This window comes from Rhynchophorus ferrugineus, unplaced genomic scaffold, assembly GCF_030347505.1.
Source record: "Rhynchophorus ferrugineus isolate W39M unplaced genomic scaffold, kcgeb_rfMv2 rfM3, whole genome shotgun sequence".
Lineage (NCBI taxonomy): Eukaryota > Metazoa > Arthropoda > Insecta > Coleoptera > Curculionidae > Rhynchophorus > Rhynchophorus ferrugineus.
The window spans coordinates 29,432,024-29,446,898 of record NW_027472582.1 but is presented as its reverse complement, the minus strand read 5'-3'; the positions used below and the strand labels follow the sequence as shown (position 1 = coordinate 29,446,898).

The following is a 14,875-nucleotide window of genomic DNA, read 5'->3' as shown; positions in this document are numbered from 1 at the left end:
GTCAACGCTGAGGTAGTCTGAATTCTCGGCATGGGCAAAACGACTCAAGGGAACTATTCCTTTTTACCTGGTGCAGTATGGTGTTAGTGCAAAAACAGAGCATAGTACTAGTATACACTTTAATATAAACAAGTAATGTAAACAAGTTGATGGAGCCTAGAGATTGCTAAATTTCAATATATCATGTCAAATTATGGTCAAACAAACCGGCAACATGGAATAAGATCTCCTACCAATTTATAAAGATTTAACCAAATATGATTTATTTATAAAGATGCTTAGTTGGTTATATATCCAACACGTTAATTAAAGTTTTAGCGACGGTGTTATTATCTCCTAAACACTGCAATTATTTAAATCACAGAATACATCGCTATTTGGTATATTTATCTATATACCTCCTCTATTTTCAGAATTATAAATATAACACTTAACATCAAGCTTAACATAACACAACAACAGCAACGAATTTAAGAAAATTACTTTTTTGTTGAGGATAAAATCCTAAGACTCTAACTCTTATCTCAGATTGTTCAATAAATTACTGAAACTAATTAATATTATTGAAACTTCATTAAGCTGCCGAGTATTTAACAACTAATCAATATAGAAAGTATATAAGAAAAATATCTAACACTATTATTACTCGTTACTGATTACGATCCAACACAAATAACCTGATGAATATCCGCCATTGAGCGAGCAATAAAATGAAATTAATTAAACAGTAAAGAAATAAAACAAAAAATGCTATATTTAGCCAACAAAACATTATGTAAGATATTTTCCAAGAAAAAAACTAAAGAGCTAAAAATATACGACTAGAACAACTTAGACCAACTATTTATATTGTTAAAATACATCGTCATTTAGTTTTACCTGTATACAACCAGCTTTACCGGTGCTTTCCATTCTTGAAGCAACATTAACTGTATTACCCCAGATGTCATAGTGTGGCTTACGAGCTCCGATAACTCCAGCTGTTATAGGCCCATGATTTATGCCTAGCTTTAATACAAAATGATTGAAGGACTGTTCGTTGATACTTTGTAGGGCCTTTTTTAAATCAAGAGCAAATTCAACGAGCAATGATAAGTGTGCCCATCTAATCTGCGTAGGGTCATCAGGCTAAAATAATAAAATATTGTATGATAATTATACAAAATAAGCTATTTATGTTGTACATATAAATTTGTTCAAATTATTCACGTATAACACTGATTTCGTCAGTATCCGTAATTATATACTTTATTTGTCTAAGTTAGACAGTTAATAACCAATTTATCACAGTGTTCTAGGAAAGCATTAAACAAAATCAAATGAAGCCCGTTATATAACCAAATTTGGGATAAAACAGTTAATCTTGGGCAAAACAACCAATGTTAGTCGGCTCCCGTCTTAGGTCAAACATACTCTACAATTATTTGAAATAAAGTATACAGATACATGAAAAATCGACCAAATAACCATTGAAATATAGAAACGATAAAACTAGAGACTAACTGTAATCTAACTTATTTGCCAGATTCGTAGTAAAATAAGACTAAAAATTAATAAATTCGATGTATTATTTTAAAGTTCATATTAAAAATATTCCAAACAAAAGTATTATGTTCTGGGATATGAAAGTGAAAATGACAAGCACTCTTTTCAAAAGAATCCTGCTCTAGGCCAGAAATGGTATTTAAAAATAAAAAATGATAAGTTTAAGGAAATCGGCTTTAAACTCTTACGTAAATACAGGTTTATTCTTTGTCATTATTCTTTATCATTTCAGGCCAGATAATTAATGATCCAAATGTTTATCATTCCTAATGTGTATTGCTTAACCAAGATGCTATTCTCTAAATGGAATTTAAATAGCAAATATTTTAATTTGATGTACTTAATTGAATTGAAATATATAACATGTATTTATTCAGAGATCTTTTATCTTAACCTTTTGAGAATATGTCCATATAGGTACAATATATGCACCAGTAAAGAGTATTCAGTCCACATTCGAAACTTCAAAAAGATTTAATAAATAAGTAGAATTCAAAGTAAATTGAGGAATTTCATAACAGAAAACTAATTATTTTGATACAGATTAATCTGAGCCTTCAACTTCAGGCAGATATGAACCAGACAGTATAACATCAAATTATATGTATGGTATGATGTGGTAATAATAATTAAATTGTTTGTTTTGGTGGATGAAAAAAGTTCCTAGCTTTTTAAAGGGGCATTTTTACATGTATTCTCATATTAAATGTTGTAAAAATTGACAATTTTTTATCACTGTTGAATGAATAGGATATAATTTACATATGTTATATTTAATGCCTTAAAGTCTAAAAATATCTGAATATTCCACCATTAAAATGATATTATTAGGTAATGAACAATGTTTCATGTTTGAATCACAATTATCAGATATATATAGATGTTTTAATATTTTAAATTTAATTTGATATTCAAATGTTTTGTTAATATTTTTATCAATAATTTTTTTAGCTAAAATATATTTTTTAAATTTCCTGCTTGTGGCGCTCTCCGATTGCGATTCCGAAGCACATAATTTAATCCCGATTATATATCCCCCATTATATAATCGCCTTCTATATCTCACTATTCCATGATCAGTTTTAAACTTTGATAATCCTTCATTTTTTCGCATTTCTCACACATCAAAGAAATATTTTTAAAATGTTTTTTTCTATATTTTAAAGTCTACTTTTACCAACTAGGGCTTTATCTGGACTGGACCTACAGTTTAACGTGGGCTCCGAACCACGGTCCTCGGCATTAAGCCTACCGACTGGCGAGTGACCAACTTTAGAAATCATCCCAGAAGACATTCGGTTTTCCAGCCTGGCGTAACTAGGATCATTTTCCTTGTCGGATTTTACACTCTTGCCTAGGATAATCGCAAATATTAAACAATCACAAACATAAATTTATGACTATGTCCCAGCAGGATTTGAACCCACGGCTATTGAAACAGAAGAAGGACCGTACTGTTGCCTTTACCACTGCGCCACCAAGCCGGCTTTAAAATGTTTTGGACACATTTAAATCAGAAATATTTACATTTTATTAGCTTTTTAATATACTGCTACAATAGAAGGAAAATGTTTAAACTGAATGTTAATTAATTTTAGGTACGAAAAAAGACGTAATAGAAATATAACATTCCATAAAAATTTTATAACATATTTAATGCGATAATTAGATTTTTTAAATTTTCATTTTCACATTATAGTTTTATATTAAATAGAGCACTTGCTAGTATAATACTGAAATACATCATTTGATAACCTTATAAATAAATACGCTTATAATAAACCAATAGAAATTTTGATTTTAAATTTAACCTTTTGTTGGTAACAATTACATGATTAATATTATCTTATAATTACTATACCACAACATAAGGCATTACCACCACTCCCTCAATCAGCAACCTTATAGAAGCTGCTAATTTGACACACACTATGAATTTAACATGATTAGAGTAACATGACATAGAAAATCCAAGTCGGCTTGGGAACTAAGGAGTAAATTTTGCCTGTGATTTATTTCTACAATAAATCTTACCTTTATTTGTCTGGAGGGATTTAAGCCACTGGCTGCCATATACGTAGAGCCGATTGTCTTTATTTTTATTATATCCTGGTACTGGGGCAGCTCTAAAAGCTAAATAAGCAGATTTTATATATATAAGCATTGAATTATTTATATTTAAAAAATTTTACTAGACTTTATGCTTATACTTACAGCATCAAAATCAGATATTACTTCATTTAAAAATCTTAAACATTCCAAACCTTGGTTATTAACAGTTTCTTCTGAATAGAAATCTGCAATAAATATTAAGAAATATTGCAAACGTGTTTGCATAATTTAATGCATCTCTTAGATTTACATACCTGAGAAATTAGGCATTGAGGCAAATAGAACGCCAACTTCCTCATAACTTTGAGAATATAGCTCATCGTGACTTCTATTTCTATTACCCATAAAATGTGCTGCTACATGAGGCGGTAAAATATTGTAGACCAAAGCTTCGTTTCGTCTTTTTAAGTCTTCGGCACAGTCTCGCTGCTCTTCAACCTCAGAGCGCCAAAGAAATAAAACTCTTGCAATTTGTTCGGTCTACAATGCAAACAAATATGATAGTTAAGATGATATAAAATATGACGTTATATAAACTTACATGACGAGCAACTATAGCTAATGCTGCTGTAGATGATACCAGAAGTCCTGAAAGGGTATATTTTCCTTTGGATAAACTAAAAAAACCAACATGCATGTTCACAAGAAGTTATATTACAAATTGTAGTACCTTATAGATATATAAGATTAACATTGAATATTTAAATTTAACCAAGGAGATATTGTAAGTTTTATATTTGGCTTTAATTGTGAAGCAATTTTGAAGAATGGTATTATTATTATAAATGTCATCTATTCCAACCATCCCCTCTACCATCGTTATGACTGAAATTATATTTGACATTTAAAAACATATTTATTGTCCTCTGAGTATTATGAACTGGAGTTTTATGACTTGAATTATTTTAATTTCAGACATTACAAAGCCAATGGCGTAAAATATGTTTTTTTATAAAAATATGGAGCCAGAAGAAAAAAAAACCGAGGTACAAAATGGTAAACGGAAATTTGATATAGCAAAGCAAAACACTTGTCCTCAATTCTTCAATTACATTTGTGAATCGGATACAATCTGATAAAAATCTAAAATTACTATTTTTAGCACAATAAGCGCATTTTCCGGAAGAATAAAATAGAGACCAGACTACATTAGTGAAGAAACGTGTCGGGATTAACTACTTTGAAAAAGAACTACTGCCACTTTTTTGTGACGCAACAAGTATTTTAACTTGACAAAAACAGTAAACTAAGAATAATAATGTAATTCTTCTGGCTATTGAATACAAAAATTTGCGAAAATAGTATCGGTTTACAGAAAAATTTTCGAATAAGTTTCAGGTTATTAATTATATTTAGCATCTTCCGATATCTTGATATTCCGACATCTCAAACGAGGAGGTAAAAACAGCCACAAAGGGAAGTACATTTGAATTGCGGAATTATTGGCTTTGAAGTGATGAAAAATTAAGTTAGCCAGTTAATAGTCATTCCAAGTTATCATATTTTTCTAGGAAAGCATTAAACGAAATCAAATCAAACCCTTTATATCATATGACCAAATTTGGGATAGAACAGTGAATCCTGGGCAAAACTATCAATGTTAGGCCCCTCGGTCTTAGTTCAAACATACTCTACAAATTATTTGAAATAAAGTATCCAGATACAAGAAAAATCGACCAAAGAACTGTTAAAATATAGAGACAATAAAACTAAAGACTCTAAACTATTGCCAATATCACTGAATTAAAATAATAGTTTTTCAATATCTAACCTATTTGCCAGATTCGTGATTCGTAGTAAAATAAGACTTAAAAGTAAGAAACTAAATGTATTATTTTAAAGAAATTTGTTTTCATAGCCTTATTTTTATAGCATTTCCGTTAAAAATTAACAAAACAAAAGTGTTATGTTCTGTGGTATGAAAGTCAAAATGACACCCACTCTTTTCAAAAGGATCCAACTCTAGGCTAGAAATAATCTTTAAGAATAAACAATGATAAGTTTAAGGGAATCTCCTTTAAACTCCTACTTAAATACAGGTTTATTCTTTGCCATTATTCTGTATCATTTCAGACCAAATAATTAAAGATCCAAACGTTTATTATTCCTAATATTTATTGTTTCACCAAGATTCTATTCTCTAAATCAAATTTAAACAGCAAGTTTATCATTCTGCTTGACGTACATAATTGAATTGAAATAAACGTGTATTTATTCACAGATCTTAACATATTGAGAATATGGCCATATAGGTTCAATATCTGTACCAGTAAAGGGTGTTCAGTCCACATTAAACAATTCAAAAAAAAAATAAGTAAGTAGAATTCAAAAAGTAAATTGAGGGATTTTAAACTGATTAGTTTGATACAGATGAATCTGAGCCTTCAGCTTCAGGCAGATATGAACCAGACACTATAATATCAAATTAAGTGTATATGTGGTAATAATAGTTATATTGTTTGTGCTGATGGATGAAAAAAGGCACTAACATTTCAAAGGGGTAATTTTATATGTATTATCATATTATATTTATATGTATTATATATTATCATATGTTATATTTAATGCTTTAAAGACTATAAATATCTGAATATTCCCCATTAAAATGATATTATTAGGTAATGAATGAATGAAACTAAGAATAATAATGTAATTCTTCTGGCTATTGAATACAAAAATTTGCGAAAATAGTATCGGTTTACAGAAGTATTTTCGAATAAGTTTCAGGTTATGAATTATATTTAGCTTCTTCTGATTTCTTGATATTCCGACATCTCAAACGAGGAAGTAAAAACAGCCACAAAGGGAAGTACATTTGAATTGCGGAATTATTGGTATTGAAGTGATAAAACGCAAAGTAATAAGCTAAAACTATTTAAACAATTAAATTCGTCTCGCATTTCTTTTTTATGGAAATATCCGTTTCATTGCCGTCAACTTCAACAATCATTCATTCAATCATGCATTTAATTAACTGGATTCAAATTAATTATTAATGAACAAGGCAAGTTGACATTAGATTAACAATGGTTCTGCAATTCCTCGAAGTATTCATGTATGTAGTTAAGTAGAGTTTGGGCAAAATTATCGCAGTTGAAGCTGTACGGTCACAAAAGGTAGATTAAAGGTGCTCAAAAAAAATACTGCAATTCAGAATGGTGCTATATATTTTAATCCCCTGAAAATTATTTCACAGTTTTAGTATGGTACTTCTAGTTGATATATATTTCTCAATATAATAAATAAATAATAAATAATATAAATATATAATCATAAATATCGTTAATTCCATCCTAGTGCTTAATTTTGTATATTCATTACGATTACTTATTTAGAGATACATTTAGGCGCTATTTAAAGAAAGGTTGTACAGTTAAATCATTAATGGCTTCCTTTTATCTGCTACTTGAAAATGAGGGCTATGAATGTGTAAATATATTGTTGTAAACGTTTATATGGGAATAAAAGTATTTTACCCTTCTATTAAATATTTTATCTAGAGCTAATGCACAACAACATTTCATTAAATAATGCACAACAAATAGTTATGAAAGAACGTTTCTTTCTTAAAAAGATAATTCTAAATAGGTCCTATATTTTCAATTTTAATGAATCAAGATTCGAATAGAAATCTATCTGATATTTTATTTAAATTCCCAGGAAAATCAATTGTATATCCATATATAATATTTGTCTAGCTTTATTATGTTATATATACTTTACCAAATTTATCACTATAATATATCCTTAATTACAGCATAAAATAAACTTATTAATAATTACCTTGTCCATTGGCTCGAAGGATTGTCTTCATTTTCTGGACTACTTCCTATCAGAAATAGATTTATGCAGCATTGTATGATAGTCACAACGATCATTAGGAACGTTTTCCATAAATAAGGCAAGCAGGCCGGAAGTGATGACGCAATTAAAATCAAGACGCCAAAGTAACTGAAATATGAGGGATACCAACACCCTTCATTGATATCGTCTACTAAAGCACAAGCTGTGATATTCATGTTAATACAGGCAACCTAAAATAAACATGTACAGTAAAGGTTATTTCATTTAGAAATAACTTTTTAAATAATTATGTAGATTGCCAATTTGTCATGCTATGTTATTTATATTAAAAATATACATGGATAATTCAATAAGTCCTTAGAATATTCCACAGTTATATTAATCACATTAAAAAAGCTCTGTTTTCAATAACATTCAGAAGTCACCAAGTGCTGGATAGCACATAACTTGTATAGTTAACTGAAGCAAAAAGGTGTGGTTTGTTAGCAAACTGGCTCTACTTTTTGACTTTAAAAACTGAACTTGTTCCCGTAAAAATTATTAAACTTCAGGCATCTTACAATCGTTCCATAGCTTAGAATATGTCGTCTCTCTAATTTTTTCATTATAGTAGCTGCAATAATGTGCGTCCACCACAATGGATGCAACAAGGTTTACCACAGGTATTTAGTAAGATGTTACAAAGCGCTATATTTGCTGATACAGATGTTAAGGCTTTCAACATTCCTCAAGATATAGTTCGCATTGCAGAGCCAAATTATTTAAGAACTAATGACGAGAATATCAAAGTATTAACATTGGGATCGCCACCTTACTGTAAAGTTCAATAATATCCAGAAAGAGCAAATTCAGGATTTTGAGTACATGGGATCATTAATACAGGAGAAGATGTGACATCTATTGCTCAAGTAATATGCCGCATCGGTCAAACTGCAGCAATTTTTGCTTTCAGAAGCAGATACGTGAGTAAAAAAGAAAATATTACAATCAGGACTGGTATTCCAGCTGTTTCAAACGGTTCCATTGCCAATATTTTGTATAGCTCCAAGATTTCATTTGAAGTCCCAATTCCAATTCTTAAGCGAAATAGTACGTCTCGATCTCAGCAGAAACGAAGTGCTCTCGGTTGAGTAACAATTTCAGAGACGCAAATTAAAAAGGTTTGCATAGGTCTGCCGAATGAATTCAAAACGAATTCCTTACAGGGTACGCAGCAAAATCTAACTTTTGAATGGAAAACGCAATAAACAACTCCAAGAAAGTCATAAGCATTACAGTCAGAAAAAGCGCTCTAAAAAATAGGTCACTAACGGTCCTAGGATTTGATTAAGAATATATTGATTGAAAAGCGTATTTCATTGAGTAGCGTATTGATTGAAAAGTTGCCCCGCATCAGCTGTGGATTGATTATGATGACGATAGGGCTGACAGATAATGTTAAAAAATAATTAGTTTAAAAAATATATTTTCAGAAAGGGCTTATTAAACCATCCCCGTATATACCTACCGTATCTAAACTATTCATGACTCCAAGTGATAAAATACAGAGAGTAGCTAAAACCATTCTTAAAATCATGGATTCTTTCCACACCGGAAAACAATAGGCCTGAAAATAAGCGTAAATAATAATTTAATTTCTTACAAATTAAATTTAAATAACTACTAATTAAAATTTTTGTGACTAATGTAATATTTTCATGTTGTAAAAACATTGACCTACCATTCTTGGTATATCCTCAATTATCGCCATTAGCACCAGAAGAAAAAAGAAACAATTTTCAAAGAGATAAGTGGGACCCGCGCAAAAATTGCTGGAATATTCGAAGAAATACTTAAACCGTATTTTTCGACATCGATTTATGGCTTACCTGGGCAGTATTGAATTAATACATATTCCTATCGCTATTCTAACTATTACAAACATCGTTAGCATAAAACTAGATGAAGTTTCGATATGACGATAGTAGGATTTTTCTTTTGATGGGTCTGTGAACGATAACGTTACCAGCTTGGTGTTTTTAGCGAGCTCCCTAAAATACGAAAATATTTTAATATAATGTTAAGTTATAATAATTTTTATGTAGAACATACATGTGCCCATCACGGCTAACCAATTCCTTCCGTAATCTTGATTTGAACTCCGCAGAGTCTTCTCTTGATCTAACAGGTTCACTTCCCTGTAATTAGTTAACCATGGGTAAAACTAGCAAGAAAATTATATATTCAGCATAAGATAAATAGTGGAAAATGACAACCCTAGGAAAAACAGATGTACCTAGCATTAATTAAATAAATAACTAATCTATTAATAAATCAAGAAACACAAGAAACACAACATGAATAATCACTAATAATCAATAATCTTCAACGGCTAATCAAGCTTAAAAGAAGGTGAAAGTTTAAAAGCCACCCATATTTATAAGATTAACGAATAAAGCAATGTAGAAATATCAAACCGAAAGAGCAGGGCTACGTATAGGTTATAAAAATATAGAAAAAATAAAAATGTTAGTAGGATCTTTTGATGATAATGATGATATTATGATGATATGATGTACTAATAATAATCTAACAGACCAGACCACCAAAAGAAAATCTAACAGATGGAATATGACCCTAAGACAATATGGAATGAGTAAATAAAAGTGATGCCATCCAGAGAACCAGATGAAATAAATATTGAAATAGGAGATATAAAAATAAAACAAATAAATGCATTTAAATATCTGCGTAAGGAAAATGAAAATTATGGAAGCCAGTAAATGAAAATGGAAGTATACAGACCCTAACATTGGGTTTTGTTAAGCGGGAATTGTCAAAGAAGAATAAAAACCTAGATGTAAATACTAGAAATGAAATGCCTCAGAAGAGTCACGGGCGTAACAAAGATGGACAGGATGAGAAGTAAAGATATAAGAAAATACCTTAATATTCAATCAGTGGATAACCACATATAAAGGAGACAACTCAGTGGGTAGAAGCACTTACAACGCTTAGAGGCACAGAGAAACAGTAAAGAGAATCTGAGAAAAAAGGACAAATAGCAGTGAGATCTAAGACCACCTGGAATGAATATATCAAGGACATGCTGTAGAAAAGACTGAGAGAGAAAAGCATGGAATTTTTACATGGAGCCAGATAAAACAGAAACTAACTACAGGCCTACACAACCATTACAGAAACCATTTAAACATATTTTTACATAATTATTAAAATATATAAAAATAATGTAATTGAAATCATTATAACTTAATTTTATGCATATTTAGATAACAAATATTCTTATAATATTACACAGATATTTATGAAACGTGCCATCAATTAGATGTTAAACCATAACTTTTCAAATGTATTAAAATAAAAAAAAAACACATTTAAAATTATTTTAAAATATACTCACATTACTAAGGCTTTTCTCTTCAATTGTTTTAAGCTCGGATATTACACAGCTATCCGCATCGGGAACGATGGTTGTTTCTCCGTTTTGAATTTCCTTTTGTGGTTCGAACTAAAAACGGAAGCACTCTAAAGTTAACTGATCCGCAACGCTTAAAGCCCAAACCAGAAAAACTTTCATCTATTCGCCCATTTTAGTTATTCGGCTCAAATCGAAATAAATACTAAAATAAAATTATGTTTTTTGAGTTTCACAGTGTTGAATCCTTTAATACTTAATTGTATTCTAATGTTATTGTTACAAAAAAGTTTAAAGTTATACGGTATTACGTATTCTTGTGGTATTATATATGGTATTAAAAGCTTAATTCTTGTTAAGGAATAGATTTTTTCGAGCATATTATGATATGTCTCATCATTCTATTAAAACCTTAGTTTGGTCAGGTTTAATTTATTTAATAAAAGTCATAAATATAAAACTAATAAGCCAAAATCAAGACTAGGTTCGGCCTCTTTCGAGTGCTTATCTTGAAATTCCTGTATGGCTGCAGGGCTTGGACAGTGTTACACTTTGACATCTGTAAGCTCGAGATATTTCAAACTCAATGCTAAATACATCCTCTCCGAAATTACATTTAAAATGAAACCATTCGTGTATGATGCGACTTAATTCATTGTTGGAGGCCAGAACAGCTGTGTCCAATCGCCAAGTGTAATCGCAAGTTCCACGCTACCAACAGTACCATATCGGTTGAAAAGCATAAAATCTCCTCCAGCTCGGCTATGGCTTCATGATATTATAAATACAATCACCAGCCTTTATAAATACCTTAATCGTTTCTACTTTTAAAAAAATCACTAGTGCAAGAATTCCAAAAGGAACACCTAAGAGTCACTCTTCAGGATGCAACAACTTGTCTGTTCAGCATATTTAATACTTCTTTTTGTTCAAGTAATCTCCAACGCTAAAATGAGCTTCGTTCGATAAATATTTTCCAACTGAAATCAATTTTCCTATATTTTTAAAAATTTTCCATCTATTTCCAATATTAAAGACGGTAATATGTCTAATGTTTTAATGATATGCATTAACATTAACATAGTGTATCCTAACGAAGAAATGAATTTATCTTTATTAATTTATCAACATTAATAAATTAATTACTATTAGTGGACTTTATTTATGAATAAATTAAATTAAAATTAGAAATAATTTAATGTAGTGCAATTAAAAATAAAAACTATAAATATGTAGAAAATAACTCCTTAATATTTGTATTAATTTTCTTTGAATCATACTCGATAATCAAATAATTAGAATTTCGAATTCCTATTGGAACGACATACATGTACTTCATAAAAGTAAATTATTACATCATAATTAATGAATTTATTTTGCCCTTATGTAAAATCAAATAATATTGCTTTATAGATAGATATATATATATATATATATATATATATATATATATATATATATATATATATATATATATATATATAATTATATGTAGTTCATCTAAACTTTGGCTACTTAACGTTATTTTAGACATCACAAATCTTATTCACTCAATTTCAATGTATTGCCTGTTTTAAACTGGGCTATTCATTATCTAATTATTAGTTAGTGATTTTTATAATTTTTTGATTGAAAATATTCATAAAAAGTATTTTTTATAATGTTGATGTACTTACCGGTTTTAGTACCTTTACAATAAAATACGTTTTCAATCCAGCAATTCTCAAGGTTTCATCTCGTTTTTCACCATAAGCAGGTTCTACTTCAAATTCTCCATTCAAAAACGATAAAGTAGTAGCAGAAATATGAACTCTCCTGAAAGTATACACAGTATATACCGTTGGTTTTAATTACAAATATACAAAACATTACTTTATTAATATTAATCTATATAAATATAATTATTAATAATTATTTTATATAAACAACTTTCTATAGCAATGGTGTTATTTTGTACAATTAAACAAGAAATTTTTACTACTTTGCTGTACTTTACCTTTTACAGAAAAAACGTTAGTAACCATGTAATTCAGAATTACATAAATTACTCTTGTCTAAAAACACTAAACCCGCCATTGTTTAATTATTTTAAAAACTATTTTGCAGCAGAATAATATATATATATATATTTTGCAATAGAATATTTTAATATATAGTTAATAGAATTACAATAACATATCATTCAAATGCGTAATTTTAAAATTGAAGAGATCGAGTACATGATATCACTACTTAAATTATTGCCGCACAAGATTCTCATGAAACTCACAATCTCAAAATAATCTAGAAATAGATCTTAGGTTAAGCCTAATTTAAAAAATTTAAAAAAAATATAATGGGTAAGTGTAATAAAATTTTGATTTTATTTTGACCACATTAATCTAAAACTATTATTGATATCTAGTATTTAATATTTTATCAATATAGTCTTACTAAAATAATACTAATTACTTTCTATCGATAGTTTGTTCATTTCAATTAAATCGATTGATTCGAGTGCTTCTTTAGTTAATTATAATTTAAAATTGCATATATATTTAGTAACCAAATTGTATTAAAGTACCAACAAAATATTAAGCACAGAAACGGCCAACATATATTTGATTTTTATATATTTATATATAATTTCTTAATTAACCAGTGGCAATAGGAAACCCTCGGACATAGGTTATTAGAAATATATTGTTTTTATTGTGCTCAACTCACTTAAATTTTTCATTATATTCTAAAATTCATGACTGTTGTTATTACTTTATGTTTTTAAGACAATTAATTTAACTGTATATTACTTATATCATAGCTTATATCATAGCTTATATCATAGTATAATTTTCTGACGAATGTTCAATAACTAATGACCTGGTATAAAAAAAGCTTTATATATTTCTTTAGGTTCTTTAAATAGATGTCAAACTTCTTTTAATAGTAAATTCTATTTATACCTCTATATAATAACATTTCCGATTTTTAGCGTCATTTATGTGGTAATTTAAGTTTTGTTATAAGATACTATCAACGACACCCAGTCATCATGATTGCAAATGTTTCCTAATCACGCATTATATAATTACAATATTTCGTGATGTTATATTCGAATGGCGAATTTTTCTGTAGTAAACAATGTAAAATCAAGAAGGCACAAGTTTATTCGTTTATCACCAATATATGCACACAAAACAATGTAAAATTGACAAAGCGATGCAATATTAATGCATACATTATATTTTTAATGTTATTTATCAAAAGCATTTAACAAAATAATGTTTAATTTATTGATGACTATGGTCTCAAAACGTTATAAATATTTAAGTATTATGAATATTTAACAATAACGACGCAACGTGAACCACTTTAGAAAATATAATCAATAGTTCAGTAAATATAACAAAATCAATAATAAATAATATCTGTAAATTAATGTTGAGGCTTTTTTTCTAAGTTAAAGGCTTTATTGTAAGAGAACATTCGCAAAGTTTTAAGTGATTACATGTTCTCCGATAATTTTTTCACTTCAAATTAAAATTTCACTTTATTCACTTTCACTTTATTTATTTATTGAGAAAATCTGAATCACTATAAAAAAAATAAAATTATTTAAAGAACATTTTCCCATTTTTATAGCAATATCGTACTGCAAAAATAATGTTGCTTTTACTGCGATTTAGTCATCTACCCATTTTCGCGTTTATTCAGCATTCTGAAATCCTAAGCCAGCCAAACCATACAGCATCGACCTGAACAAATGACAAAACGTCAGAATTGTCCATTCGAACTACAATAATATACTGTTCACAATTCTTATAACTTGTTATCGAGATTTTCAATGCAAGAGGATGGCTAGGTCTGTTATTCCCTATTTATTTTCATTTCTGCAACAGTACATCATTGATTTTCAAGTGATATCGGTAGACGTTTATAGGAAAGCGTTAATTCGGTTTATGAAGCGGGTAACAAATTACTGATTTTTCCAAATACACAGCAAAACTTTATCGAAATGAA

The 14,875-nt window shown here is 29.0% G+C and overlaps 1 protein-coding gene across 1 annotated transcript in view; it reads right to left on the bottom strand.

The window, feature by feature from the left end:
* Nucleotides 1-14,875, bottom strand: part of Ac3 (Adenylate cyclase 3) — a 146,959-nt gene that overhangs the window by 3,981 nt on the left and 128,103 nt on the right. Inside the window, exons 9-20 of the mRNA XM_076398224.1 lie at nucleotides 12,553-12,691; nucleotides 10,862-10,969; nucleotides 9,553-9,638; nucleotides 9,330-9,491; nucleotides 9,182-9,272; nucleotides 8,969-9,067; nucleotides 7,441-7,691; nucleotides 4,199-4,274; nucleotides 3,912-4,137; nucleotides 3,760-3,842; nucleotides 3,580-3,678; nucleotides 880-1,128 (exon numbers count right to left, since the gene is read on the bottom strand). Coding sequence (XP_076254339.1) covers nucleotides 880-1,128; nucleotides 3,580-3,678; nucleotides 3,760-3,842; nucleotides 3,912-4,137; nucleotides 4,199-4,274; nucleotides 7,441-7,691; nucleotides 8,969-9,067; nucleotides 9,182-9,272; nucleotides 9,330-9,491; nucleotides 9,553-9,638; nucleotides 10,862-10,969; nucleotides 12,553-12,691 — 1,669 coding nt within the window. The remainder of the gene's footprint in view (nucleotides 1-879; nucleotides 1,129-3,579; nucleotides 3,679-3,759; nucleotides 3,843-3,911; nucleotides 4,138-4,198; nucleotides 4,275-7,440; nucleotides 7,692-8,968; nucleotides 9,068-9,181; nucleotides 9,273-9,329; nucleotides 9,492-9,552; nucleotides 9,639-10,861; nucleotides 10,970-12,552; nucleotides 12,692-14,875) is intronic.